The sequence below is a fragment of the Hyperoodon ampullatus genome (genome assembly GCF_949752795.1).
Source record: "Hyperoodon ampullatus genome assembly, chromosome: 4".
In the NCBI taxonomy this organism is placed as follows: domain Eukaryota; kingdom Metazoa; phylum Chordata; class Mammalia; order Artiodactyla; family Ziphiidae; genus Hyperoodon; species Hyperoodon ampullatus.
This window is the reverse complement of record NC_136917.1, coordinates 30,030,942-30,056,633: the sequence shown is the minus strand read 5'-3', so window position 1 is coordinate 30,056,633 and position 25,692 is coordinate 30,030,942. Positions and strand designations below refer to the sequence as shown.

Sequence of the window (25,692 nt, the reverse complement as noted above, 5' to 3'; positions counted from 1 at the left end):
GTCCTGGACCTCCACGTCGTAACCACTGGATCCCCTGCAACCCAGCTAATGGATCCTGATACCCCGACCACAGCAGCACATACCCTGTATCTAAACCCCCAGACCCCCAGCTTCCTCAGGCACCAGATCCAGTGTCCTCAGGCAATACTGGATCCTAGATCCACTGGCAGATCCTAGATCCCCATGCTTCAAGTCCTGGATCTCCAAGCTCGGCCACTGGATTCTGGATATCGAGAAACCTCAGCACACCGGATCCTGACAGTGCAATGCCTAGGTCCCGGGGCCCCAACCACTGGATCTCAGACCCCCTCCCTCCAGCCACTGGATTCCTGAATCCCTTTACCTCGACACTCTGCTTCAGCTCCCGGATCCCCACATTTCAATCATTATACCCTCAACCACCAGATCCCAGATTTCCAAGCCCTGACCCACCAGATCCTCCCTCCTCAAACCACAGTCGCGAGAGCCCAATGGCAGAGGAGCGGGTGCTGGCGACTGCAGCTGTTGGACTCCAAATCCCTTCACCGCAGGCACTGGGTACTAAAACCTCATCCATAAGAGGCAGACCCTACCACCTCCAGGCACTGGATGCCAACCCCTTAACCCCTGGTTTCTGACCCGAGTCCTCCCAAGCACTAGATCCTGAACGCTCAGACCCCCCAGTCTAGCTCCCAGTAGGCCAATCAGTATCCTGGATCCCATGCGCCCCCGTCCCAGATACACACCAGAGCCCGGAGACCTCCCCCCCATGTCACAAACCCCATAGTCTACGGAGCCTCCAGGAAACCCAGGTCCTGGCCTCCCAGCTTGAAAACCCACGGGACTTGTCCACTGTCCTGACACGTCTCATGCCGGCCACAAGGGGAGGAGATGCCTCTCCCAGGCCCTGTACAGACACTGGACCCCCTACCTCCCCAGCAAAGCGTGGACTGCAGGGAAACTTCCCTCTCAAATACTCCCCCAGCAAGGCCATGGCTCATACCCCTTTCCCACTGTCTAGGCTGATAACAACCCCCAGAGCCTGGGTCCCTCTGGAGGATCCAGTCGCTCTTTCTTAGGGGCTGGCAAGGAGGCAATCCAAGGCTGGGGACACATTAAGGGGACCGCACACATCCCCCAACACTGCCAGCCCCTCCCCAGTCTTCAGAGTTGGAACCCAGAAGCAGCTTCCCCAAACCCAAGCATCCAAGGATGCAAAACAAACCCCAAACTCCCCAGTCCCCCAAATTCATTCCAGGTCTATTTTTCTACCAGAGAGGAGCAGACATCCCATCCGCCCTAATTCCCAGTACCCCCACCCTCTATATTCTGCACTTTATATTTGGATTCTGAGCTTAGGCTTATTGGGGGACCCCTCTCTCCATTCCTTCCAAGTCCTTGGGGAACCCCATTAAAGGACTGTAAAAGAAGAACTGGGATTTGGGGGGGATGGGACGACCCCCCCCAATGCTTCCACCTCCCCCACCTACACCACTCCCCACCTCCCTGCCTGTGTGTGTTATTTCAAAGGAAAAGAACAAAGGAATACATTTTCTAAGCTCTTTCATTGTGGTTTTTACTGAAAGGGGGTGGGTGGATGTAGGACCACCTCATACCACCCACAGGGAAGGGACATGGGCCGACTTCCATCATACATTGTTGCGCGAGACCAGGAAATGACTCCGTGAGCCTCAGTTTCCACATCTGTAAAGTGGGTGTGAGGGAAGGTCCACGTTCAAGAGCACTCCTAATTTTTCCTGTATTTTTTGTAATTACACAAGTGTGTCCTTTACCTTGGGCTGCTTAAAAATTTACCACAAACGAGGCGCTTAAAACAACAAAATTTTTAAAAATATTTTTCTATTGTGGTAAAATACACGTTACATAAGATTTACCATTTTAACCAATTTTAAGTGTACAGTTTTGTGGCATTAAGTCGATTCACATTGTCGTGCAACCATCCCCACCATCCACCTCCAGGACTTTCTCATCTCCCCAAACTGAAACTCTGCCCCATTAAACACTGACTCCCCATCCCCTCCCCCAGCCCCTGGCCCCCACCATCTACCTGCTGTCACTATGGATGTGACTCCTCAAGGGACCTCTTAGAACTGGAATCATGCAGTATTTGCCCTTTTGTGTCTGGTTTATTTCACTGAGCATCACGTCCCCAAGTTTCCTCCATGTTGTAGCAGGTGTCAGAATCTCCTTCATTTTTAAGGCTGAATAATATTCTATTTTATGGAGGGACCGTATTTTGTTTATCCGTTCATCCGTTGATGGACACTGGGGTTGTTTCCACCTTTTGGCTATCATAAATAAAAGACAACAGAAATTTATTCCCTAACAGTTATGGGGGGTTGAAGTAAAAAACCAAGGTGTTGGCAGGGCCATTTTCCCTCTGAAGACTCCAGGCAAGGATCTGTCCGTGCCTGTTCCTTGCTTCTGGTGGCTGCCCACACCCCTTGGTGGACCCATCACTCCAATTTCTGCCTGTCTTCACGTGATCAAACTTTTTCCTATGTGGACTGTGAGAGTCATTCTCTAAGATGTCCCCCTATGATCTTTGACTCTTGTGTTCACATTCTTGTGTAATTTCCTCTGTCATTGTACCAAGGCAGGTCTGTATGACCAAGGGAATACAGCAGAAGTGATGGTATATTACTTCCAAAATTAGGTTATAAAAGACATTGAAGCTACCATCTTGTTCGTGTTTTAAGCTGCTATGTTTGGGGAGGGGGCGTGATTTGTTATGCAGCAGTAGCTAACTGATACATATACACATATATAGATATGATTTTTCACACAACCAGATAAGGGATCAAGCCTTGCTAACTATTTTGTATTTTTACTTCCTTTGAATTAATGATCAATGCCCAGAAGTGGGATTTCTGGGTCAAAGGATATGACTATCTCAGGGTCATGTCACTGGAAAAATTGTATGCAATATACACAGCCACCAACAAGGAATTAGCATTACCAGTTTTAATGCAGCTATGCCAGCATTGAGTATTACCACTTCATTTTATTTAATTGTGCCTGTTAACATTCATTTTCTTGTCCACATTCTTTTTTTTCTTCCAGTTTTGTTGAGATATAATTGACATACAGTACTGTAAAAGTTTAAGGTGTACAACATAATGATTTGATTTACATGCATAATGAAGTGATTATCACAGTAAGTTTAGTGAATATCCATCATCTTATACTAAAAATTATCTCATTAAAAATGAAATAGAAAAAAATGTTTCTTGAGAACTCAGGATTTACTCTCTTTCATATATAGCATACAGCTGTGTAACTATATTTATCATGTGTACATTACATCCTTCCTACTTATTTATCTTATAATTGGAAGTTTGTACCTTTTTTTTTTTTTTTTTTTGCTGTACGCGGGCCTCTCACTGCTGTGGCCTCTCCCGCCGCTGAGCACAGGCTCTGGACGCGCAGGCTCAGTGGCCCTGGCCCACGGGCCCAGCCGCCCCGCAGCATGCAGGATCCTCCCAGACCGGGGCACGAACCCGTGTCCCCTGCATCAGCAGGCGGACCCTCAACCACTGTACCACCAGGGAAGCCGGAAGTTTGTACCTTTTGACCACATTCATCCAATTCCCACTCTTCCCACTCCCTGCCTCTGGTAACCAGGAATCTGATCTCTTTTTCTATGCATTTGTTTGTTTTTGCAGTGTAATTGACCCAAACATTATGTTAGTTGCTGTTAGTTGCCACATTCTTTTAAACCGTTACACTGTGTTTGGGATTTAGGAGGCTCTGCTGACATGCAATGCGACATCAGACAGGCTGCTTTCCCCTTTCTAAGCCTCAGTTTCCCCACCCACACTTTAAAGATGTCCACTGACATCTTTAAAGAGAAAAGAACTTACATTTATTAAGCAAGTACTATGTACCCTCACTCTGTGCTAAGCCCCCCTTAATGTATATATGTGTTGAACACTTACTTTATGCCAGACCCAGTTCTGGACATGGGATATAGAAGTGAATGAAACAAACAAAGATCTCTGCTCTCATAGACCCTATATTCCAGTGGGGAGAGATGAAGAAGAAGTAACACGAGTGAATATGTAGCAGTGTAGATAGTAAAAGTGTTATGGAGAAAAACAAAGGAGGGAACGGGGATGAGAAATACTGCAGGGCTGAGTTTAAATTTTAACTAGGGTGGTCAGAGAAGGCATCAGGGAGAAGGTGATGCTTGAATAAAGATTTAAAGATGGTTTAAAAAAAAAGATTTGGTAATTCCCTGGTGGTCCAGTGGTTAGGACTTGGTGCTTTCACTGCCGTGGCCTGGGTTCCATCCCTTGTTGGGGAACTAGGATCCCGCAATCCACACAGCATGGCCAAAAAGAAAAAAGAAAAAAAAAAAGGAGCCATGGGGATGTCTAGGGAAACAGCATGCAAGACACAGGAAACAGCCAGTGTAAAGGTCCTGGAGTAGTACCATGCCTGGGTGTGTTGGAGGAACAAGGAGGCCCATGAGGCCAGCGTGAGTGATGGGGAGAGAGGGAGGAGGTGAGGGCAGAGAGAGGACAGGGCAGGTCCTGCAGGGCCTTGTGGACCAAGGGGAGAACTGGGGCTTTTACCCACGGGAGGTGGAGCCTACAGGGCCGTGGGCAGAGAAGGGCGGGACCTGACTCAGGTGCTCACAGGCGCCCTCTGATGGCTGCTGAGAGGAGGACAGACTGTGAAGGGCGAGGGCAGGAGCTGGGGGAACTGGGGTGATGGCCACTGCACTGGTCCATGTGAGCGATGATGGGGCTGGACCAGGGTGGTGGCCACGTACATGGTAAGAAGCAGCCAAATTCTGGATATACTTTGAAGGTTAAGCCCACAGGATTTAGTGACAGACTGTGTGTAAGAGAGAAAGGGAGGAATCAAGGATGACATCAAGGGTTTTGATCAAACAACTTTGAGGATGGAGACGCTCCCAACAAAGACTCTCATTGGATCCTATGACAACGCTATTTGGTAGAGTTACTCATTACTTCCAATTTCCAGCTGGGGAAACTGAACCTCAAAGAAGTAAAGCAGGTACCCCGGGACTTCCCTCGTGGCGCAGTGGTTAAGAATCCGCCTGCCAATGCGGGGGACATGGGTTCGAGCTCTGGGCCGGGAGGATCCCACATGCCACGGAGCAACTAAGCCCGTGCGCCACAACTACTGAAGCCTACGTGCCCTAGAGCCCGTGCTCCGCAACAAGAGAAGCCGCCGCAATAAGAAGCCCGCACACCGCAACGAAGAGTAGCCCCCACTCCCTGCAACTAGAGAAAGTCTGCGCGCAGCAACAAAGACCCAACGCAGCCAAACATAGAAAAAAAAAAAAGATGATTCTTTAAAAAAAAAAAAAAAAAAGCAGGTACCCCAAGGTCACACAGCAAGAAGTGTCTGAGATGGGATTCAAACTCAGGTCCATCTGACTCCAAACCTATGCCTGTCTTACTTCCGGGACTAACTGTGTCTCTCTCTCCCAGAGCTCCAGAGCCTTCCCATTCTCCCCCACTTCCACCTCCTCTTGCCATGACAACGAAACATAGTGTGTTAGTTTCCTATGGCTGCTGTAACAAAGGACCACAAACTTGGTGGCTTAAAATATTATTGTGGAGGTCAGAAGCCTGACACGGATCTCACTGGGCTACAATCTAGCTGTCAGCAGGGCTGGCTCCTTCTGGAAGCTCCAGGGGAGAATCTGCTAACTGGCCTTTTCCAGCCTCTACACCTGCATTCCATGGCTCGTGGCCCCCTCCTCCATCCTCAAAGCCAGCAGTGGCCAGTGGAATCTTTCTCACAACCAGTCCCTCTAACACTGATGGTTCTGCCTCCCTCTTCCCTGTTGAAGGACTCGTGAGATTACATTGAGCCCCTGTGGTTAATCCAGAACAATCTTTCCATCTCCCCATCAGCTGATTAGGAACCTGAATTCTACAAATTTAATCCACCCCCTCCCCCTTGCCATGTAACGTAACACGTTCACATGTTTATCAGGCAGGGTTTTTTTTTGTTGTTGTTGTTTTGTTTTGTTTTGCAGTACGTGGGCCTCTCATCGTTGTGGCCTCTCCCGTTGCGGAGCACAGGCTCCGGACGTGCAGGCTCAGCGGCCATGGCTCACGGGCCCAGCCGCTCCGCGGCATGTGGGATCTTCCCGGACCGGGGCACGAACCCGTGTCCCCTGCATCGGCAGGTGGACTCTCAACCACTGCGCCACCAGGGAAGCCCCGTTCACATGTTTAGAGGGATTGGGATGTGGACCTTTGGTCGTCGGGGAGACACTCACTCGTCTCATATGCAGTGAGCTCACAAGGGCCTCTGGGACCTCATAATCCCCTGGGACCCAAATTGACAAGGCACCCCTCCCACATAGTTGCTGGATGGGCAAACTTCTCACCAGGGATTTGAACCTAAGTGTCCTGACCCTCCAGCTGCCATGGGAGCCCAACCTGAGGAAGGTCAGAAGCCTTGCTCAAGGGTCCAGACCCTGTTTAAGAGGGTCAAGTCCTTACTCACCAAAACCCACCCCCCTCCTTGAACCTGGGCTGCACCCATGGATATGGGTACGTGTTTGGGCATGTGCCTGAAAGCAAACTGGAGCATCTCCCAACACAGCAGCGGAGTTTGGGCACCGTGGGCCTCCCAGCACCTCCAGCCAGGACTGCAGGGGGAGAAGGCTACGCTGCCCACCCCCCTGCATGGCCCGCTCCTCTCCCAGCAGACCTGGATGGAATACCACCTTGAAGCAGTGGGGACCGGGTAGGCCTTGGACTGGGAGGAGGTTCTGGAGATGTGTCTGGGGAAGGAGCTCCAGCCTGGCTGAGTGGGGGATGAGAGCCGGGTCTGTCCTGCAGATGCTGGACACTGGACAGCAGCTGGTGGTCCCTGTGGCTATCGTGGAGGTAGATAATGAGGGAGCCTTGTGGAAGTTTCTCCTCTCGGGAGCCATGGCCGGGGCGGTGTCTCACACGGGCACGGCCCCTCTGGACTGTGCCAAGGTGTACATGCAGGTGTATGGGGAACATGGCGCTGGAGCTGCTGGGATGGGGATGGGCGGAAGTGGAGCTGATGGAGTTCAGGATGGGGGTGAGGGTGTAACCGGAAAAAGGTACGAGGGTGGGGTGGGGACAAGGGTTGGAGTTGAGAGGATGGTACCAGGGACAAGGATGGGGTGGGGATCAGAGAACTGGGGATGGGGTCTTTGAAGACAAAATAGGACTGGAGAGAAGAGGACGGATGAGATGGGAATGGGAGTAGGTGTTGGGTTTGGGTTTGGGTCGTTTTAGAGAATTCTACGACTAGTGAAGGAAGGCACTGAAGAAGGAATGGGGATGGGAGGGGGTAGGTCTGGAGTTGGGCAGCTGGAGACAGGAGAGGTTGAGCTCCAGGCTGGGATGGGGATGGAGATGGGATGGAGGGCTCCTCAGAGGGCCAGGGGCCTCCATATCTCCAGGTCCACTCCTCCAAGACAAATTTCATGAATTCGCTGGGAGGTATACGGAGCCCGGTCTAGGAGCTGGGGGGGGCGGTGTCTGCTTGCTATGGCAGGGCAATGGTATCAACGTGCTCAAGATCGCCCCGGAGTACGCCATCAAGTTCTCTGTCTTTGAACAGGTGGGGGGATGGTCTGCTTTTCCCAGCCCCACCCTCAAGCCCTCACCTCTCCTGCACCCACGACCCCCAAAGCCCAGATCCTTATCCAAGACATATGTTCATCCTCTGGGTCCCAGACCTCTTCCCCTGGATGAGTTTCAGGAAGGAAGGAAGGTTAGTTATTCTCTCACTTTCCTCTCTCCTGTCCCAGTGTAAGAATTACTTCTGCGGAGTGCATGAGTCCCCACCCTTTCAGGAATGACTCCTTGCCAGCTCCCTGGCTGTGGCCACTTCCCAGGCGCTCATCAACCCCATGGATGGAATGCCTGGGAGGGGGTTTGAGCAATTGCAATTGAGCAATGCACCTCGTTCAGAATACGAAATCACCTACTTGTGTTTGTTTTTTTACTGGGATGATGTTCAATTCATAGTTGAGTTTAGAGATTATTGCCATCCATATGATATCGGTTCTACATATCCAAGAACATTTCCATTTGTTCAAGTCTCTTTTTTTGCCCTTTAATGGTCTTTTAAAGTTTTCTCCACATAATTCTTGCCCTTGTCTGGTTTTTTTTTTTTTTTTTTTTGGCTGCTTTGGATCTTCATTGCTGAGCATGGGCTTTCTCTAGTTGTGGCGAGAGGGGGCTACTCTTGGTTGCGGTGCACGGGCTTCTCATTGCGGTGGCTTCTCTTGTTACGGAGCATGGGATCTAGGCATGAGGGCTTCAGTAGTTGTGGTGTGCAGGCTCAGTAGTTGTGGTGCACGGGGTTAGTTGCTCCACAGCATGTGGGATCTTCCTGGACCAGGGATCGAACCCGTGTCCCCTGCATTGGCAGGCGGATTCTTAACCACTGCACCACCAGGGAAGTCCCCATTCTTTTTTATATATATATTCTTTTCCATTATGGTTTATCACAGGACACTGAATAGTGCCCTGTGCTATATACAGCAGGACCTTACTGTTTATCCATTCTGTATAGAGTAGTTTGCATCTGTGAAGTGTTTCTGTTTTTGATTGTTGCATAACAAATTACTGCACTCAGTAGCTTAAAAAGATACAGATTTATTATCTCATTGTTTCTGTGGGTCACGTCTGGGCACTGGCTAGTCGGATCCTCTGCTCAGGGTTTGATCAGGTGGAAATCAAGGTGTCAATTGGGCTACCAATGAACCCATCTGAGGCTTGCAGTCCTCTGTGAAACTCCCTGGTTGTTGGCAGGATTCATTTTCTTATGATTGTAGGACCGAGGTCCTCAGCTCCTGGAAGCCACCCACTGTTTCCTGCCATGTGATCCTCTCCATAACAGTTTGTATGTTTGAGACCAACCTGAGGGAATTCCCTGATGGTCCAGTGGTTAGAACTCTGCACTTCCACTGCCGAGGGCCGGGTTCGATCCCTGGAACTAAGATCCTGCAAGCTGTGGCACGGCATAAAAAAAAAGAAAAGAAACAACCCGAGTGTTTCTGATGCTTCCAATCTCTCTGACGCCTTCTGTCTCTGGCAATAGACTCTCTTTTAAAGGGCTCTCCTGATTGGGTCAGGGTGGTTAGGGGCTTTATTACATCTGCAAAATCCCTTCAGCTTTGTCACATCATGTAACCTGACCGAGGGGAGTGACAGCCCATCACATTCACAGGTCTCTAGGCATTCAGTAGCTCAAGGGCAGGAGGGAGGGTATTAAATAGATCATGCTATCAGGGGGATGGAAATCTTGGGGACCACCTTAGAATTTTGCCTACCACATTTGGTGTGCTGTCTTTTGCACATCTGTAGAGCTGCCAATATTTTGATATTGGGGCATTTCATAAAAACTACAGTAACTGGCTTCTTTCAGAAAATTGGCAGATCTGGCTACCTGGGGTCCACACTTGCACGGATGGCAGTACATCTGGCTGGTGTTAGGGCAGAGCTGCGGCAGACCCCACCCAGCTCACATCTCTTCCTTCATCCTTTTTTTTTTTTTTTTTTTTAAATTTTTTGGCCACGCCACGCAGCCTGCAGGATCTTAGTTCCCCGACCAGGGATCGAACCCGCGTCCCCTGCAGTGGAAGTGTGGAAGCTTAACCACTGGACCGCCAGGGAAGTCCCTCTCTCACCCTCTTGGGCTGAGAGCACATATAGGCCGAGGCATCCGAGTTTGAAACTCAGCTGTGTGCGTTCCTGAGCAGTTTCCTCCTGTGTAGATGGGGAGAGTGGCCATGGTTGGGGGTCACTGAGAGGATTAGATCAAACAAGCCACCTCACTCCTCATCCTCCCCAGGTGCTGAAGACACGGCTGACCCTGTGCCGGACTGGCCAGTACAAGGGGCTGCTGGACTGCGCCAGGCATATCACGGCGCAGGAGGGCACCCGCGTCCTTTACCGTGGCTACCTGATGCTTGGCACATTCCTTACGCCTGCACCAACCTGGCTGTCTACGAGGTGTGGGTCCAGCAGAGGCAGGTGTCAGGGGCGGCGTGAACCCAGGCCTGTAGAGAGCTTCCTCCTGGCCTTTTTTTCTTTTTTTTGGCCACGTGGCATGTGGGACCTTAGTTCCCCGACCAGGGATCGAACCCGTGCCCCTGCAGTGGAAGTATGGGGTCCTAACCACTGGCCCACCAGGGAAGTCCCTCTCCTGTCCTTTTTCTCTTGTAGATGCTCAGGTGCCTCTGGCTGAAGTCAGGCAGGGACATGGAGGACCCCAGTGGCCTGGTCAGTCTGTCGTCCGTGACATTGTCCACAACCTGTGGCCAGATGGCCAGTTACCCACTGACTTCGGTGCGCATCAGGATGCAAGCCCAAGGTCAGCCTGGCCCTAGAGGCGACCTCGCATGCCCCTCCCCACCTTGCCTCTGCTCTCTGAACTTTCTCATCCCCCCCAAACTGACTCCTAAACTCTCCATATCTGATCCTGGCCACCTCTGCTGACCCCTGAACCCACCAAAACTTACACTCACCCCGAAATCTGATCCCAGCCCTTCAATTAACCCTGCACATCACTAAAACAAACATCCAGGGCTTCCCTGGTGGCACAGTGGTTGGAAGTCCGCCTGCCGATGCAGGGGACACGGGTTCGTGCCCCGGTCCGGGAAGATCCGACATGCCGCGGAGAGGCTGGGCCCGTGAGCCATGGCCGCTGAGCCTGCGCGTCTGGAGCCTGTGCTCCGCGGTGGGAGAGGCCAAAACAGTGAGAGGCCCGTGTATCGCAAAAAAAAAAAAAAAAAACGAACATCCAGCTCCCAAATGACTCCCACAAACCTCCTTGAATGTGACTCAGGCCCCCATACTGACCTCAAGACATATACTCCCCAAATGACCTCCCAACTTCTCCACATCGGACCCAGCCCTCAACTGACTCCATAAGCCAAACCGTTTCTAAATTTGCCATATCTGACTCTAAGACATCCCCAAACTCATAACCACCTGCTGCACTATCCTGGGAACTCCCCAAATGTGACCACCCCCTAAAGGGGCTCTCAAACCCTTAAACAAATCCTCAAACATCCAAACAGGTCCTTAGCCCTCCTCCCTGATCTTGAAAATGTCCCCAAACTACCCCTTAGCACAATCCCCAAATCTCTAGCAGATCTTAGAAATTGGAATGTTTTCTAAGATGTTCTCTACAACAATCCTGAAAATTCCTGCCCCTCACTCTCCCCAAACTGACCAATTTCCTCTAAAAGTCTTCCAAACTTCTTTCCAACTGACACCCAGACCCCCTGCTCCTGGCTTCACTGCCCACCCCCCAACTTTCCAGCCCGCGCCCCGCTCCAGGATGCCCAGTCATCTCTGGCTCAGGCTCTGAGCTTGCCTCTGTCCCCGCAGACACCGTGGAGGGTTCGAACCTCACCATGCGTGGAGTCTTCCGGCGGATCCTGGCCCAGCAGGGCTGCCCAGGGCTGTACCGAGGCATGACCCCCACGTTACTGAAGGTGTTGCCAGCAGGTGGCATCAGCTACGTGGTGTACGAAGCCATGAAGACCCTGGGCGTATAAGCAGTGAACTAGGCATACCCTGGGCAGAAATGGACAGGAGGATCCAGTGTCCCCTGGCCCCAAAGAACCCTCCAGGCTTGGGACCCAAGGTGGTTTTTGTCAGAAGCAGGCTGGGGGCCTGGGTCAGAAGATTCCTGGAGGGACTTACCTGGTGGCTCAGAGTTTAAGAATCCACCTGCCAGTGCAGGGGACATGGGTTCAATCCCTGGTCCAGGAAGATCCCACATGCCACGGAGCAACTAAGCCCATGTGCCACAACTACTGAGCCTGTGCTCTAGAACCCGCGAACCACAACTACTGAGCCCGTGTGCCACAACTACTGAAGCCCGCGTGCCTAAAGCCCATGCTCTGCAACGAGAAGCTACCGCAATGAGAAGCCCGTGCACCATAATGAAGAGTAGCCCCCACCCGCCGCAACTAGAGAAAGCCTGTGTGCAGCAACAAAGACCCGACGCAGCCAAAAATAATAAAAAATTAAATAAATAACTTAAAAAAAAATTCCTGGAGCCTCCTCCCCAGGGTGCAGCCTGGGACTAGTTCGGACTCCAGTCTGACTCGCTGTGACTTGTCCTTGTTCCAGGGCAAAAGGGTGAATGTGGAGACAACCAGGAATAAAGTGATGGTCTCTGCTGGACGTGTCTGGGATACGTGGGTCCAGGAGGGCAACTGGGGATCTGTTACACCTGGGTCCAAGAGAGGAGCTGCTTATCTGGAATCTCCGGGTCTAGGACAGAACTAGGACTCCCTGGGTCCAGCAAGAAAGCTAGGGACCTGGAATCCTTGGTTCCAGCTAGTGAGCTAGGGACCTGGAATCCTGGGTCTAGGATAAGAGCTGGGACCCGGAATACCTGAGTCCAGTGGGTAAGCTGGGAACCTGGAATACCCTGGGTCTAAGAAGGAGCTGGGTATCTGGATCCCTGGGTCCTGGAGCGGGGATGGGTACCTTGGGCCCCTCAGTCCTGAATGGGAATTGGAAGCCTGGAAGACGCCTAGGTCTAGGAGAGAAATTGAGGGCCTAGGATCAGAGCTTGGAGCTCGGATTCCAAAGATCTTGTGTGAAGCGGGTGTGGGGTGTGGAATTAGAGTCTGGGATCCCTCGGTCCTGGGAGGAAACCAAAGGCCCTAGACCCTTGAGTTCGGGAGGAGAGCTGGTTCCGTGAGTGCTGGAAGAGAAGTGGGGGCTCTAGATCCCTGGGTGGAGAGAGGAGAGGGGGTACAGAGGATCCCTCGGTTTCCTCTTGCTTTGGGGCCACCCCACCCCCGGAAGCACCCGTCTCCAAGGCCTCAAGCAGGCCACGTGCATGGCCTACCCAGCCAGGTTCCTGGGGCGCTAACCCAGACGTCAGGCCTGAATTCCGGCAGCCGGTCGCCAATGCCCACGTCGGCTGCCATTCACTCCAGCTACGGCTAATCCCCTCCCGCCCTCTGGTGGCCGGCTCCGCCCCAATGCAGCTGCGCTTCCACTGGCTCCCACCAAAACGAAGCACCTTTATTTCCTTCATTGCCATTTGTCCGGAGAGGTGTCAGTCACCTTACGCCCGCCCCCACCACTCAACCATTGGCTTGGAAGACAGGACTAGAAAAGGATTCTGGTTAAGACCGAAAGTAATTCAGTCCAAACGCAAGCGCATCACACAGATCTCGTCAGAGACTGGATACGTTGATTGCCAATCTCTATAAAAACCTCCTTCCATGTGTACTCATTGGCTTGCGTAGACGACTATCTCGCCGGACGCCCGCCCAGCCGTTCAAAGAAGCCTTTCGCCAGATCCCTTCCTGTCCACTTGACTCTTCGGAGCCATCAATCCGGTTTTGAAGCCGCCCACCGATTCTGGAACTCCCGCTTCATTGGGCCTCGGGTCTTCTCGGATCTCCTCGATTTGCCCTCCCAGCGCCGGCAGCCCACAGCCCACTGCCTCGGAAAGCTGTCGATCTCGAGGCGCCTCCCGCCCACTGCCCCTCGCGGCACTCCAATTGGCCGCTCGCCTCCAGAGCCCGTGATTGGGGGTCCCGGGAGCAGCAGCCGCCTTCCATTGGCCCGGCCGCGCCGTCCGTCAAGCCGGCGTCGGGAGGGGGCGTCCCTCTCCCCCCTCGTCGTCTTTCCAGCCGCTGGGTTCCCAGAGTGCTCCGCGGCCGTGTGGAGCGAGGCCTTGTTCCCGCGTTGAGCCGCTGCTGCCGCCGCCGCCTCCTCAGCTTCAGCCTCCGCGCCAGGCCCGGCCCCGCCGCGCCATGTCGGACTACAGCACGGGAGGACCCCCGCCCGGGCCGCCGCCACCCGCCGGCGGGGGCGGGGGCTCCGGAGGAGCCGGGGGTGCCGGGGGAGGCCCGCCGCCGGGCCCGCCGGGCGCGGGGGACCGGGGCGGCGGCGGTCCAGGCGGCGGCGGCCCGGGCGGAGGGTCAGCCGGGGGTCCCTCGCAGCCGCCCGGCGGGGGTGGCCCGGGAATCCGCAAGGACGCCTTCGCAGACGCAGTGCAGCGGGCCCGCCAGGTGAGGAGGCCGCGGGCCTGAGGGGCGCGCGCGCGCGGGGGGGAGGGGGCGGGGTCACGTGCGCGCGCGGGGTCGCGGGGGGGGCGGGGCCGCCGCGGGGTCACGTGGGGCGGGGGGCGGGGGCCTGGGCCTCCCCAGATACCTGGAGTGGGCCCCCCCCCGGGGGTGACCCCCTGCAGGGGGAAGGGTCGTCTGGGGTTCACCCAAGAGCGGCCCCTGGGTGTGCAGGGTACCTGGAGCGCGGGGACTCACTTCCCTCCCCCGTTAGGACGTCCTCCACTCCTGGAAGCAGGGGGCTCGCCTTCCCAGGGAGGTCTTGTGTGCCCCCACCTCCCCATCAGGGCAAAGAGCACTGTTTGCCCCCAACCCGGTCCCATTTCTGCGTGCTCCGCAGGAAGGGGGAACTTCGTGGGGGGGGGGGGGCAGGAAAGTCCTCTTGAGCCTGGAAAGTGGAAAGGGGACCCTTTGGCTGCCAGGCAGTGGCCAAGCACTTAGTTGAAATGGGGAGGGTGGGCCTAGGGACTGGCTCTTTTTGATGTTTCTTGTGACTTGAAAGCGTGGTCTGTCTCTTTTGGGGAGAGAAGGGAAGGGTCCCACCACTGTGTTTTGGGGCATGATGACTACATGGAGGTGTCACATGCTGGTGTGTGACCTCCCCGGCTCCATTCTCGGCCTCCCCATGGTCTGAGGGGAGGAGGCCCATAGAAAGTGAGGACTTTGTTGCCCTTTCAAAAGGAAGCTGACCCGGCTCAGGCCATTGAGTGCTTTCTCACTCAGGATTGTCCCAAAACCTCCAGGACACAGTGGGAGGTCCCGATAGGGGAATGCCCTCTTCTCCTCCCAGCGTAGTCTGTGGCTTTCACCCCTGGGGTGGGATAAGGTTCTAAGCTGCATTTGATCTGGTTGTCCCCAACGGTCTTGACTGAGAAGCAACTATAACAAGGGGAGTTGGTGCTGTCATTTGGGGTGGGATAAGGCCCCATCTAGGCATCCCAAGAGCTTTGGCTCCAAGTGTTTAAAAAAAAAAAAAAGTATTAGAGGTAAAAAGATAGATTCTCAGCTCATGGCTGTGTTTCTTTGGAAAACTTGTAATGATTCTACCAGCAGACTCTGGTCTTAAATTTGTTGGGTTGGAGTTTATTTGACGTTGCTGTTCGTGTGTCTAAAAGGTAACATGTGTTCTGAGAAAGGTCTTCTGTTTTGGTCAAAATGAGGGTTTCAGATTCCTTGAAGCAAAAACTTTCCTAAGGTTTGTTGAACAAATGCAAAGATTTTGAGGGTGAAGGAGATAAAGGAAAATTGTGCTCTTCAGCATCCCAGAGGACCAGGAGCTTGGACAAGTGAATGCCTGAAAGTTCTCCCTGGAGGAGGGGCCCTGAGGACCTTCCATGGCACCTGAACTTCTGTTCCTTTCACCCCTAGAACAAGTCAGTGTGGATTACACTCTGGCCACGAACAATTTAGGCACAAATCTCATAGAGAAAAAGGAGTTTTGAAATTCCTGAATAACTCTTGAACTCTGAGGCCTTGGTTAAAAACTTTTTCTAGAAGGTCTTAACCCACAGGCTCTTACCCAAATCTGGGGGAAGCCACTCCCAGGCCAGAGAGGAAGACCTGTTGGGTTTAATGAACCAGAGAAGTTGATCTAAGCACCATGGAGGGAGGTTTTGGGTGGTAATTTTTCTCTGCTTACAACTTTATTTCTAGATCGCAGCCAAAATTGGAGGTGATGCCGCTACAACAGTGAATAACAGCACTCCTGATTTTGGTTTTGGAGGCCAAAAGAGGCAGTTAGAAGATGGAGGTAACTACTTGCTGGAGGGGCAGTGGGGAGAGAGTGAGGTGCCTTTGTTTGAATGTGGTTCAGAGTGGGGGGAGCCCACTGCCATTTTGGTCTTTTAAAACCTCAGCGATCCCAGCTTTGTTGTCTCTTTTTGTTCGGGCTGCTATCCTGAGGTATCAGGTGGCTGAGTGGAGGGCAGATTGATTGTGACCAGGTCCAAGTTGTAAGTTCTCAAGACTGTTCCTCCCCTCCTGCCAAGCTGGGGAAGTGTTGGCAGTTCTCTCGAGGCCCCACATCAGTGCAGTGTGGCTGGCCCCGGGGCATGCAGTGTGATCCAGAGCAACCCAGAGTATCAACTCAGTGATCAGCCTGACTTCCCCAAGGCAGGTTTGGTCCTAAGCTGGAAGGACTCGGGTGCCACCGTAATTTTCCCCCTGTTGCAAAGGGCTTCTTATCGCTGAGTGCCAGTGCGGGGGATTGATGAAGTCTGGCCCCCCTCAGGGGTTGATCTCTGCTACTCCCCTGTCCTGGCTCTGACGTGGGGGCTGGGGGACAGGACGATTGTCTGCCAGGACATGCGGCACCAGCATCAGATTTGAGGCAGCTGTGGGTGGGTGGGTGGGTGCTGCATCTGACATCCTCTTCTTTTCACAGACCAACCGGAGAGCAAGAAACTGGCTTCCCAGGGAGACTGTAAGTCCACTGGGTGACACAGGCAGAGGGCAGCTTCAGGATCTTAGGAGGTTTCTAGCAGTGGGGAGCTGGAAGTACTGAGCAGACAACACCTCTCCTTCATGGAGCCTCTGGGTGTTCCTCTGGGGTCCATGAGCTTTAGAGAACCCAGAGCCTGGGAATTGAGGCAGAAACCTCAGAGCGTGTGTGGTTGTGAGGCGGGCTCCATTGCTTTCACTCGGGAAGGCTCAGAAGCACTGTGATAAGTGCTAGTTGCCGCTCGTGCAGGCAGGAATGCCTGGGGCCGGCAGTGTTCGGGGTCCCAGAGAGGAGCCAGGCCAATCTTTCCTTTGGATTTTCTCTCTGCAGCCATCAGTTCTCAGCTCGGACCCATCCATCCCCCCCCCAGGTAAGTTGTGATTTGGAGAACATGTCATTTCTTTCCTCGCTATCTCTGGCCTTTTGTACTGACTTGAGGGAGGGCTCTGTCTGAGGCCACATCATTTAGGGCTTTGTCTCCCTTGCTGGCCAACCAGGGAAAGGAATGAAAAGCAGAAGGAGCTTCATTTGTCCCTTGTACTTACTGTCTCTGGGGCTGTAGAGAGCACAGGGCTGTGGCTGTTAGCTGTAATGAGGAAGGGGCATCTCTGCACCCTCTTGCTTCTTTTGTTTGGAGTGGGGACAATCAGAAGCACAGCTATCCCTCCTTCTAGAAAAGGCTGGGGACTGACCTTGGCCTTCTCGTCTGTCTTCCGTAGATTCTTGTTCCCTGAGAGCTGGAGGAGCCAGGGGGTTGGGGTGGGAGGAGGGTCTTTCTTACCTTTTTGTCCCAGAATGACCTCAGCGAATCTGATGTAGAATTCTTTGTAAGGGACCCTGTTGTTCTTTTTTTTTTTCAATTGGCTAAAGTTTTGTGAAATGCAGTAAAAACAATTTATTAGGAGGATGAAATGAAAAAGATACAAAGCCACTTTTTTTTTTTTAATTAAAATCTATAGACATCAGATGATACCATCAGATTTCTGTGAAAGTGTCCCAAGTTCTCCTTCTTGCCTTGAGTCGGTGGAGCAGCACTGGTCCAAGGGTTCACACCACCCCAGACCAAGCCTCTTGTGGCTCAGAATGGGAAACCGAGGCCCTGAGAGGTTGGGTGATCTTCTGTGGGCCGAGGGAGCCCCCGAGCCATTGTCAGACTCTGCTTGGGCCTGTGGGGGCTTGGTCCCCATGTCATAGAAGGCAGGGCCTGTGGCTTTGGGGGTCTTTCTCCAGGAGGCCCTCTGGCTCTTCCATCCCCCCTACTTCGCTCCTAATTGAGGCTGACTCTCGTCGTCTCTCTTTGCAGGACTTCAATGACAGAAGAGTACAGAGTCCCAGACGGCATGGTGGGACTAAGTGAGTGTGGGTCAGCCGTGATCAGGGATGCCAGTTATCTCCCCATCTCTGGGACAGTCTCCCAGGAGCCGCTGGCAGCCCGGGAACCTCTGGTCTGAAAGAGCCCATTTCATGCTCTCTCTGTCCCCATCCTCTCTGGCTGGGGGGACGGCAGAGCTCTCAACTTGACTGCTCCACCCCCCACCCTCACCCCCCGAACATCAGCAGGGCCGGGACCCCCTCCACACAGTCTTCTCAGTGCCAGGCTCCCCTCCTCAATCTCTGCTTTTGTTCTTTTTCTCCACCTAGTCATTGGCAGAGGAGGCGAACAGATTAACAAAATCCAGCAGGATTCGGGCTGCAAAGTGCAGATCTCTCCAGGTATGGGAAGCCAGATCTGGGCCAGAACAGGTGCTGGGCTGGGCTGAGCTGAGCTGAGCTGAGGGGGCTGGGGTGGGGCGTGGGGGGTGCTCTTGGGCTTTCTGTCATAATCCTCTGGCTGCCATGATTGGATAGAGGTGAAACGGGCTGGTGTTCATTGAGCACGTTTTATGTGCTAGGCTCTGGCGCCTCGAGGTGTAGCTGCAACTCTTACTTTCTTCAGTTTTCTGGTGAGCGGGGAGGGCTGGAATCCAGTACAGGGAGCTGCACCGCAGACCCTGTTCTGACGATGTTGCCACCTGAGCTAAACACCTGGTGGAAAACAGGCGGGAATGTGTGAGGCAGGGGAGCTCATTAGGAAGAAGAGCTGAGGTCAGCCCTGGGTTCAAGTCCAGTTCTGCCTGTTTCTTGGCAAGTGCCTGCTTTGCAGGGCTTTCTGAGGGCTCGCCCTGCCTAACCTGTGCCGTTCATTGACTGGAAGCTGCTCGTCATCAGTGGTGATGGACAGGGCCCAGGTTTGGGACTTACTGGAATCTGCCTTGCTTTCCATCTCATCTTTTTTCTAAAAGTTTTGCCTCCCTTACTGGATTGTAAGCTTCCTGACCTTGGCCTTGTGTAGAGCAGCCTCCCAAGTGTTTGGGGAGGTAAATTGATCTGTCAGGCCACTGCACGGTGGCAGAAGTAGCCACTGATTGTTCTGGAGGTCTCCTCATCTCCATGGAAAGTCCTCCTGGTGTCTGCAGACCCAAGAAGGCATTGACCCTGTCTTCTTTTGTCTCCAGACAGCGGTGGCCTACCCGAGCGCAGCGTGTCCTTGACAGGAGCCCCGGAGTCTGTGCAGTAAGTCCCTGGCTGGGCCTGTCACTGTGACGAGGAGAGTGGGCAGAAGCCCTCTGGATCCCTTTGAAGTTGAGGGTGACTCCCACACCATGTTTCTCAAGCCTTGCCCTCTCCAGGGGGCTGTCCTGACACTATGATTCCCATGAATCCTGAGATCTGGGGAACCTGGGCCTGAATAGCCCCAGCCTCAAGGACAGGACCATTTGTCATCTGTCAGACCATGTGGGTTGGAATCGCCTTCCCTGGGACCTGGGTGGAGCTGCCAGGCCAGTCCTCTCTCAGGTGATGACATCCATTCTTCCCCTTCCCAGGAAAGCAAAGATGATGCTGGATGACATCGTCTCTCGGGGTCGTGGGGGCCCCCCAGGACAGTTCCACGACAATGCCAACGGGGGCCAGAATGGCACAGTGCAGGAGATCATGATCCCTGCAGGGAAGGCCGGCCTGGTCATCGGCAAAGGTGGAGAGACGATTAAGCAGCTGCAGGTAAGGGAGTGGGCCCCTCCCCTCCCAAGAAAGTTTCCTCCCTGGGGCTGTGTGTCTGCACACCACTGCTCCCAGCTGCTTTGCCAGGGTCCTTCATCCTCTTTGATCACACCCGGCCCCCCACACGCCCCAGAAAGTCCTTTGAGAGCTCAGCACTGACTCTCAACCTTGGCTGTAAAGGAACGGGCTGGAGTGAAGATGATTTTAATCCAAGATGGATCCCAGAACACAAACGTGGACAAACCGCTCCGGATCATCGGAGACCCTTACAAAGTACAGGTGAGCGCACCCCGGGGGCTGGCGAGGGGTTCTGGGGCAGAGAGAGGGCAGGCAGGTGAGCTGGAGATTCATATGCAAGTGGAGAGGTTTTCAAGAGCGCTGGCTTTGAAGTCAGCCCAGGACTTGTTCTCTGCTGAACTCTGCCTCCTGGCCGTTTGCACATGAGCAGGTGGCCTAAACTCCAGAAAATGGGGGTGCTCACCACATCTGCCTCTTAGGGCTTCGGATAATGAGCTCGGCACACGTGCGTTGGTCCTTAGCTTAGGCCTGTGACTCCTGGGCACGTGGTGGGGTGGCGGTGCTTATGTGAGCGCTGTGCTTCGTGTGTTTGCAGCAAGCCTGCGAGATGGTGATGGACATCCTTCGGGAGCGTGACCAGGGTGGCTTTGGGGACCGGAATGAGTATGGATCCCGGATCGGCGGGGGCATTGATGTGAGTGCAGGCTTCCACAGGTGGATGGAGTGCCAGGGTGGGTGGGGTGGGGGGTGTTGGCCAGCGGGCAGCAGAGGGCCGCAGGCTGGGGACAGAGCCCAGCTGACTCTCCTGCGTCCCGCCCACCCTCAGGTTCCAGTGCCCAGGCATTCTGTGGGGGTGGTCATCGGCCGGAGTGGAGAGATGATCAAGAAGATCCAGAATGACGCAGGTGTTCGGATACAGTTTAAACAAGGTCAGGGGCCAGCCGGGCGTCCGCTGGGCACGTGGACATGTTGACCAGGTCTGTCCGCTGAGGAGCACTCTTGGGGTCCACTGCGGGCAGCTTGGCATCAGGGTTAGCTTGTTGAGCCTCTGCAGTGCCTCATTACTCCTAGGCCAGCAGGACATGCGTCATCGCTTCCCCCCTGGCGGGACAGCCACGTGAGAAAGTGGGTGACAGGCAGGCTTTCCAAGTCGAAGGGGGGAGTGTGTTTTTCTCTCCTGTCAAATTCTCTTTTTCCTCTCCCCTGCCCAAGGGCTCTCCTGACCAAGCCGCCGGGGCCCCTGGGCTGGGTTAGCTTGCATGGCCCCAGCTCTGGGCTCCTGCCAGCCACAGTGAGAGTGTCTTGGTGGCCGGTCTGTGGGGAGGAGGGTCTCCTCTGTGCTTTTGAGAGATTTGTTGTCAGTTCTTAGTTCTGTCAAGTGCATCCGTTAGTTTTGGGGTATACCCGATGCAGAAAGAAGCCTCATCCGCCACCCTGCCTTAGCTGGTTGGTTTCCTTCTCTGGCAACGTGGGCCCGCCGGCCTTTCTCGGCCCCTGAATACGTGGAGGGCGGCGAGCGGCACTTTGAGGCTGAGATATTTCAGACACCTAGCCTGGCCCAGCTTCTACCCTGAAGAGGCGGTGTTACGGGGGTTTGGAGTTGTGCTTCTCTTGTAATTGCGTTTTTGTTCTCTGGGTGCTGCCTCAGATGATGGGACGGGTCCTGAGAAGATAGCTCACATAATGGGGCCCCCAGACCGGTGTGAGCACGCCGCGAGGATCATCAATGATCTCCTCCAGAGCCTCAGGGTGGGTGGCATCGGCTGTGATGAGAAGGGCTGGTGGGGACACAGGGGCCAGGCTGGGTTCCTGTGTTAACCCTCCATCTCCTCCCTGCCCTGCAGAGTGGTCCCCCGGGCCCTCCAGGGGGTCCTGGCATGCCCCCAGGGGGCAGAGGTCGAGGAAGAGGCCAAGGCAACTGGGGCCCTCCCGGTGGGGAGATGACCTTCTCCATTCCCACTCACAAGTGTGGGCTGGTCATCGGCCGAGGTGAGTAGCCCTTCCACGGGCCCCATCCCTCCCCTGCTCTCCTCCCACCCTCCCTTCACGGCCTGTGGCTCGCGCAGGTGGCGAGAACGTGAAAGCCATAAACCAGCAGACAGGCGCCTTTGTAGAGATCTCCCGGCAGCTGCCACCCAACGGGGACCCCAACTTCAAATTGTTCATCATCCGGGGCTCGCCCCAGCAGATCGACCACGCCAAGCAGCTCATCGAGGAGAAGATCGAGGTGGGCTGGGGAGGGGCTCTGGGAGCCTGGGCCTGGCTCCTTCTCCCCCTCCACTGACTTGTCCGATTCTCTTTCCTCCAGGGTCCCCTCTGCCCAGTGGGACCAGGCCCTGGGGGCCCAGGCCCTGCCGGCCCCATGGGACCCTTCAACCCCGGGCCCTTCAATCAGGGGCCACCTGGGGCTCCCCCTCAGTGAGTATCCCTGCCGGCTCCCTGGGGTTTGGGGTGGGGTGGGGCTGTGCTGTCAGGGAGACTGGTGGACCCTGTGTCCGTCTCCTCTGCTGAGATGGCCAGCCCTGCCTCGTGAAAGTGCTGAGCGTTTGGCCCCAGACGTGATCCCAGCCAGTCCCCTGTTTACAGACACATTCTTAAAAGATGCCACAGGTGTTGCCCCTGGTCTCCACCCACGTGTAGATCCGTGCATGGTGTGCTCGGGGACTTGTACTTCCTTGAGTCAACACAGCCTGTGGCGTTTGCATCGGTCATCTCATGCCCTTCCCTGGGCCAGGAACCCGCAGCGCCACTCAAGGGGTGCTCTGGGTCCCCATCCGAGCTGCAACCATCCTCTGTGGGGACCCAGGAGCAGCCTGGCTCATGTGTTCCCCGTTCTTGTCCTGCAGTGCTGGAGGTCCCCCTCCTCACCAGTACCCACCCCAGGGCTGGGGCAATACCTACCCTCAGTGGCAGCCGCCTGCTCCTCACGACCCGAGTAAGTGGAAGGACCCGACCCGGGCAGGCGGAGAGGGGGCCAGCTTTCTGGGCCACCACTCAGCCCACATGTCCTTCTCCCGCAGATAAAGCCGCGGCTGCCGCCGCAGACCCCAACGCCGCCTGGGCCGCCTACTACTCACACTACTACCAGCAGCCCCCAGGCCCCGTGCCAGGCCCAGCACCGGCCCCTGCGGCCCCGCCCACCCAGGGCGAGCCCCCTCAGCCTCCACCTGCCGGCCAGTCGGACTACACTAAGGCCTGGGAGGAGTACTACAAGAAGATCGGTGAGTGCTCGGGTCAGCCAGTGCGTGGTGGGTGGGTGGGCGGCCGTGTCCCCAGGCTGGGCTCTGACCTCGGAGCCTGTGTCCACAGGCCAACAGCCCCAGCAGCCCGGCGCACCCCCGCAGCAGGACTACACAAAGGCCTGGGAGGAGTACTACAAGAAGCAGGGTGAGCCGGCGGGGCCGCGGGGGGCAGGACCGGGCTCGCCCTCGTGCCGGCCACACTCACCCGCCCTCTGCCCCCCCCACAGCTCAAGTGGCCACGGGAGGGGGTCCGGGAGCACCCCCAGGCTCCCAGCCGGACTACAGTGCCGCCTGGGCCGAATATTACAGACAGCAAGCCGCTTACTACGGACAGACTCCAGGTCCTGGCGGCCCCCAGCCTCCACCCACACAGCAGGGACAGCAGCAGGCAAGTGGGAATTGCCACCCTCCTCCTCCTCCTTTCTCCTTCCAACCCCCGGCTACCGTCCATCCTGCCTTAGTGGGTAGCGCCGGAAATCCCTTCCCCTGCGGGGTGTGTCCTTGATGCCTGCAGCGGGGGCCGCGTGGCCAGAGGTCTCCGGGAGTCCCCACGCGCCGGGGGAAGTGTGTGCTGGGTCCAGAGGTTAAACGAAGAGGCCTCCCTCCGCCGGCCCGCTTGTTCCTGTGTAACGCTGTCATGATGCTGGGGGAGACCGCGCGAAACAAATAAAAGGAAGAACTGTTGAACTGGTGGGTAGTCCTGGGGGTGGGGGGCAGGCCGTCCGCTCAGATGCTGGTCGCCATCCTGGCTGCTAACTCACTCACTCAAAATCTGGCCACTTGGGAAGAAAACGGATATTTTTTCCCCTCTCTGCATTACTTTCATGGTTTTTGTTCTTTTGATTCTTTTTTTTTTTGAAACCACGATCTCTCCCCGCGTGTCCAAGTGACTGTGTGTGCTGCAAGCGGCCCCGTGCGGCTCGGCCGTGGCTCCTCCCGTGGCTCCTCCTGTGGGCTGTGGGGAGGTGCTGAGGGGCCTGGGCCCTCCCGCTCCACCCAGGCTCGGCCTCTCTGCTCCCGTGCCCGCCTTGTGTCCTGGTCTTGTCTGTGAAGTGGGCATGACGATCGCTGCCACCTTCCAACCTACCTCACAGGGGTGTTGTGGGGACACCGTGATCTCTGACTGTCATGTTGTGATGCGCCGGGGCCGCCCGCCCTCCTTCTTGAAGACAGGGCCCCTCCCCCCTCCCCTCCCCTCCCCTCCCCCGCTCCCAGCCCTGAGTGCTTCTTTCCCGCCCTCCCTCTCCCTCTCTCTCTCTCTCCCTCTCTCTCTCTCCCTCTCTCTCTCTCTCTCTCTCTGTCTCCCTCTCTCTCTGTCTCCCTCCCTCTCTCCCTCTCCCCCCCCCTCCCTGCTGCTTCTCCTTCCTTTGTGTCACTCTCTCCTCCATCAGGGAGCCAGTCTGACTTCAGCCGAGCCCCGGAGCACTGACTAGACAGCTACAGACACATCCTTCGGCCTGCGCTCACCACAGGCTCAGGAGAGGGGCTTCCTGGCCCCCTCCTCGCCCCCGTCCCCCAGTCTCCCGCCTCCCCTCCCGTAGTGACCAATTCCTATCTCTTCCCTCTCCGCAGGCTCAATGAATCGAATGAATGTGAACTTCTTCATCTGTGAAAATCTTTTATTATTTTTTTTCCATTTTGTTCTGTTTGGGGGCTTTTTGTTTGTTTTTCTTCCGTTTGTTTGTCGAGAGAGCGATGGCTGCCAAGGGGGGGGTGCCTGGGGAGCCCTCACTGTGAGTGGCTTGGAGATTGCAGCACAGGCGGTGCCCGGCTCTCGCTCTCTCGCTCTCTCGCTCATTCTGTGTGTCTCACATGCTTTTTTTCTTTCAAAATTGGAATCTTTCATGTTGAGCCAGCCATAGAAGATAGCGAGAACTAAATCTCTGCAAAAAAAAAAAAAAAAAAAAAATTAAAAATTAAAAAGCAAAACAAAACCTATAAAATTATATATATATATATTAAAAAATCTCTATCATCCCCCCCCGCCCCACCCCAGCGTTCCTGACACTGCCTCTTTCAGGAGAAAGCAATTCATTCACTCCCTACTACCACCCTTGGCCCTCTTCATGTTTTTAAAATAAACTTTTAAAAAGGAAAAAAAGTCACTCTTGCTATTTCTTTTTTTTAGTTAGAGTTGGAACATTCCATGGACCAGGTATTGGTATTGCAGGAACCCCGCCCCGCCCCGCGTCAGGCAGCCCCTCACTCAGCCTCTCTGCTCCTCCTCTCGCTCTTCCTTCCGCCCCAGCCCAGCTCCCCCACCGCCCACCCCTCCCGCCCCCCCACCCCCAGGACTGGTCTGTCGTGTTTCATCGGTTCAAGAGGACATTGAAACTGAAAACAGTTGAGAACAAAAACAAAAAATTGTATGGCAGTTTTTACTTTTTATCGCTCGTTTTTAACTTCACAAATAAATGATAACAAAACCTCCCCGTGTCTGCCGGGTGCCGTCTCTCTCTTTCTCTCCCCGTAGACTTTTGAAGCAGATGTTTGTTCTTTATAGATGTTGTAAAAGCCTGATGACGGTGATTGGAAATTACAAGCTTTGTGTTGTGTTGGTTTTTTTTTTTTTTTAACCAGAATTATAAGAAAAGATAGTTTTCTGCAGGCGCATTGTGCTTTCCTAACTCTGCCCCCCACCCCTTTTTTGGTTAAATAAAGTGCTTTTTGTCTAAAACGGCGTGCTGGCCGCAGTTGTGTTTGCAGAGGAAACAAGCTGGAGGAACTTGGCCCATGAGAGTGGGGTGTTGGCCCCCCCAAAGACTGGCCACCTGGTCTTGTAGGAAGGGAGAAGCAGGCAGAGCCCCAGCAGTGCAGTCCTCCCCCAGCGTTCCCGCCTCTGGGAACGTGGGGAGCAAGGCCCC

At 54.7% G+C, this 25,692-nt stretch overlaps 2 protein-coding genes across 4 annotated transcripts; both read left to right on the top strand.

Moving 5' to 3' along the window:
• Positions 1–6,415: 6,415 nt before the first annotated feature.
• On the top strand, positions 6,416–11,548 carry SLC25A41 (solute carrier family 25 member 41; the record flags this gene model as incomplete). The annotated part of the gene is given in 11 exon segments (XM_079701973.1): positions 6,416–6,497; positions 6,500–6,600; positions 6,834–6,989; positions 7,433–7,487; positions 7,490–7,593; positions 7,784–7,831; positions 7,835–7,891; positions 9,835–9,955; positions 9,958–9,995; positions 10,209–10,356; positions 11,379–11,548. Coding segments are annotated over 11 exon segments (1,080 nt in total).
• A 2,229-nt stretch (positions 11,549–13,777) lies between these two features.
• KHSRP (KH-type splicing regulatory protein) lies at positions 13,778–25,258 on the top strand (the record flags this gene model as incomplete). Of its 3 annotated transcripts, XM_079703756.1 has the most annotated exons (20): positions 13,778–14,035; positions 15,743–15,839; positions 16,473–16,511; positions 16,860–16,899; positions 17,833–17,882; positions 18,171–18,242; positions 19,025–19,082; positions 19,394–19,568; positions 19,749–19,847; positions 20,182–20,280; positions 20,413–20,515; positions 21,235–21,335; positions 21,431–21,575; positions 21,653–21,813; positions 21,895–22,004; positions 22,433–22,521; positions 22,607–22,807; positions 22,896–22,973; positions 23,056–23,216; positions 24,401–25,258. In XM_079703756.1, the coding sequence occupies 20 exons, from the start codon at positions 13,778–13,780 to the stop codon at positions 24,407–24,409; spliced, it is 2,145 nt and encodes a 714-aa protein (XP_079559882.1). In that variant the 3' UTR covers positions 24,410–25,258. The 3 variants fall into 3 exon arrangements, with proteins under 3 accessions (XP_079559882.1, XP_079559881.1, XP_079559880.1); XM_079703755.1 differs by having other exon boundaries at positions 22,607–22,732; positions 23,056–25,258; XM_079703754.1 differs by having other exon boundaries at positions 23,056–25,258.
• Between the last annotated feature and the right edge of the window lie 434 nt (positions 25,259–25,692).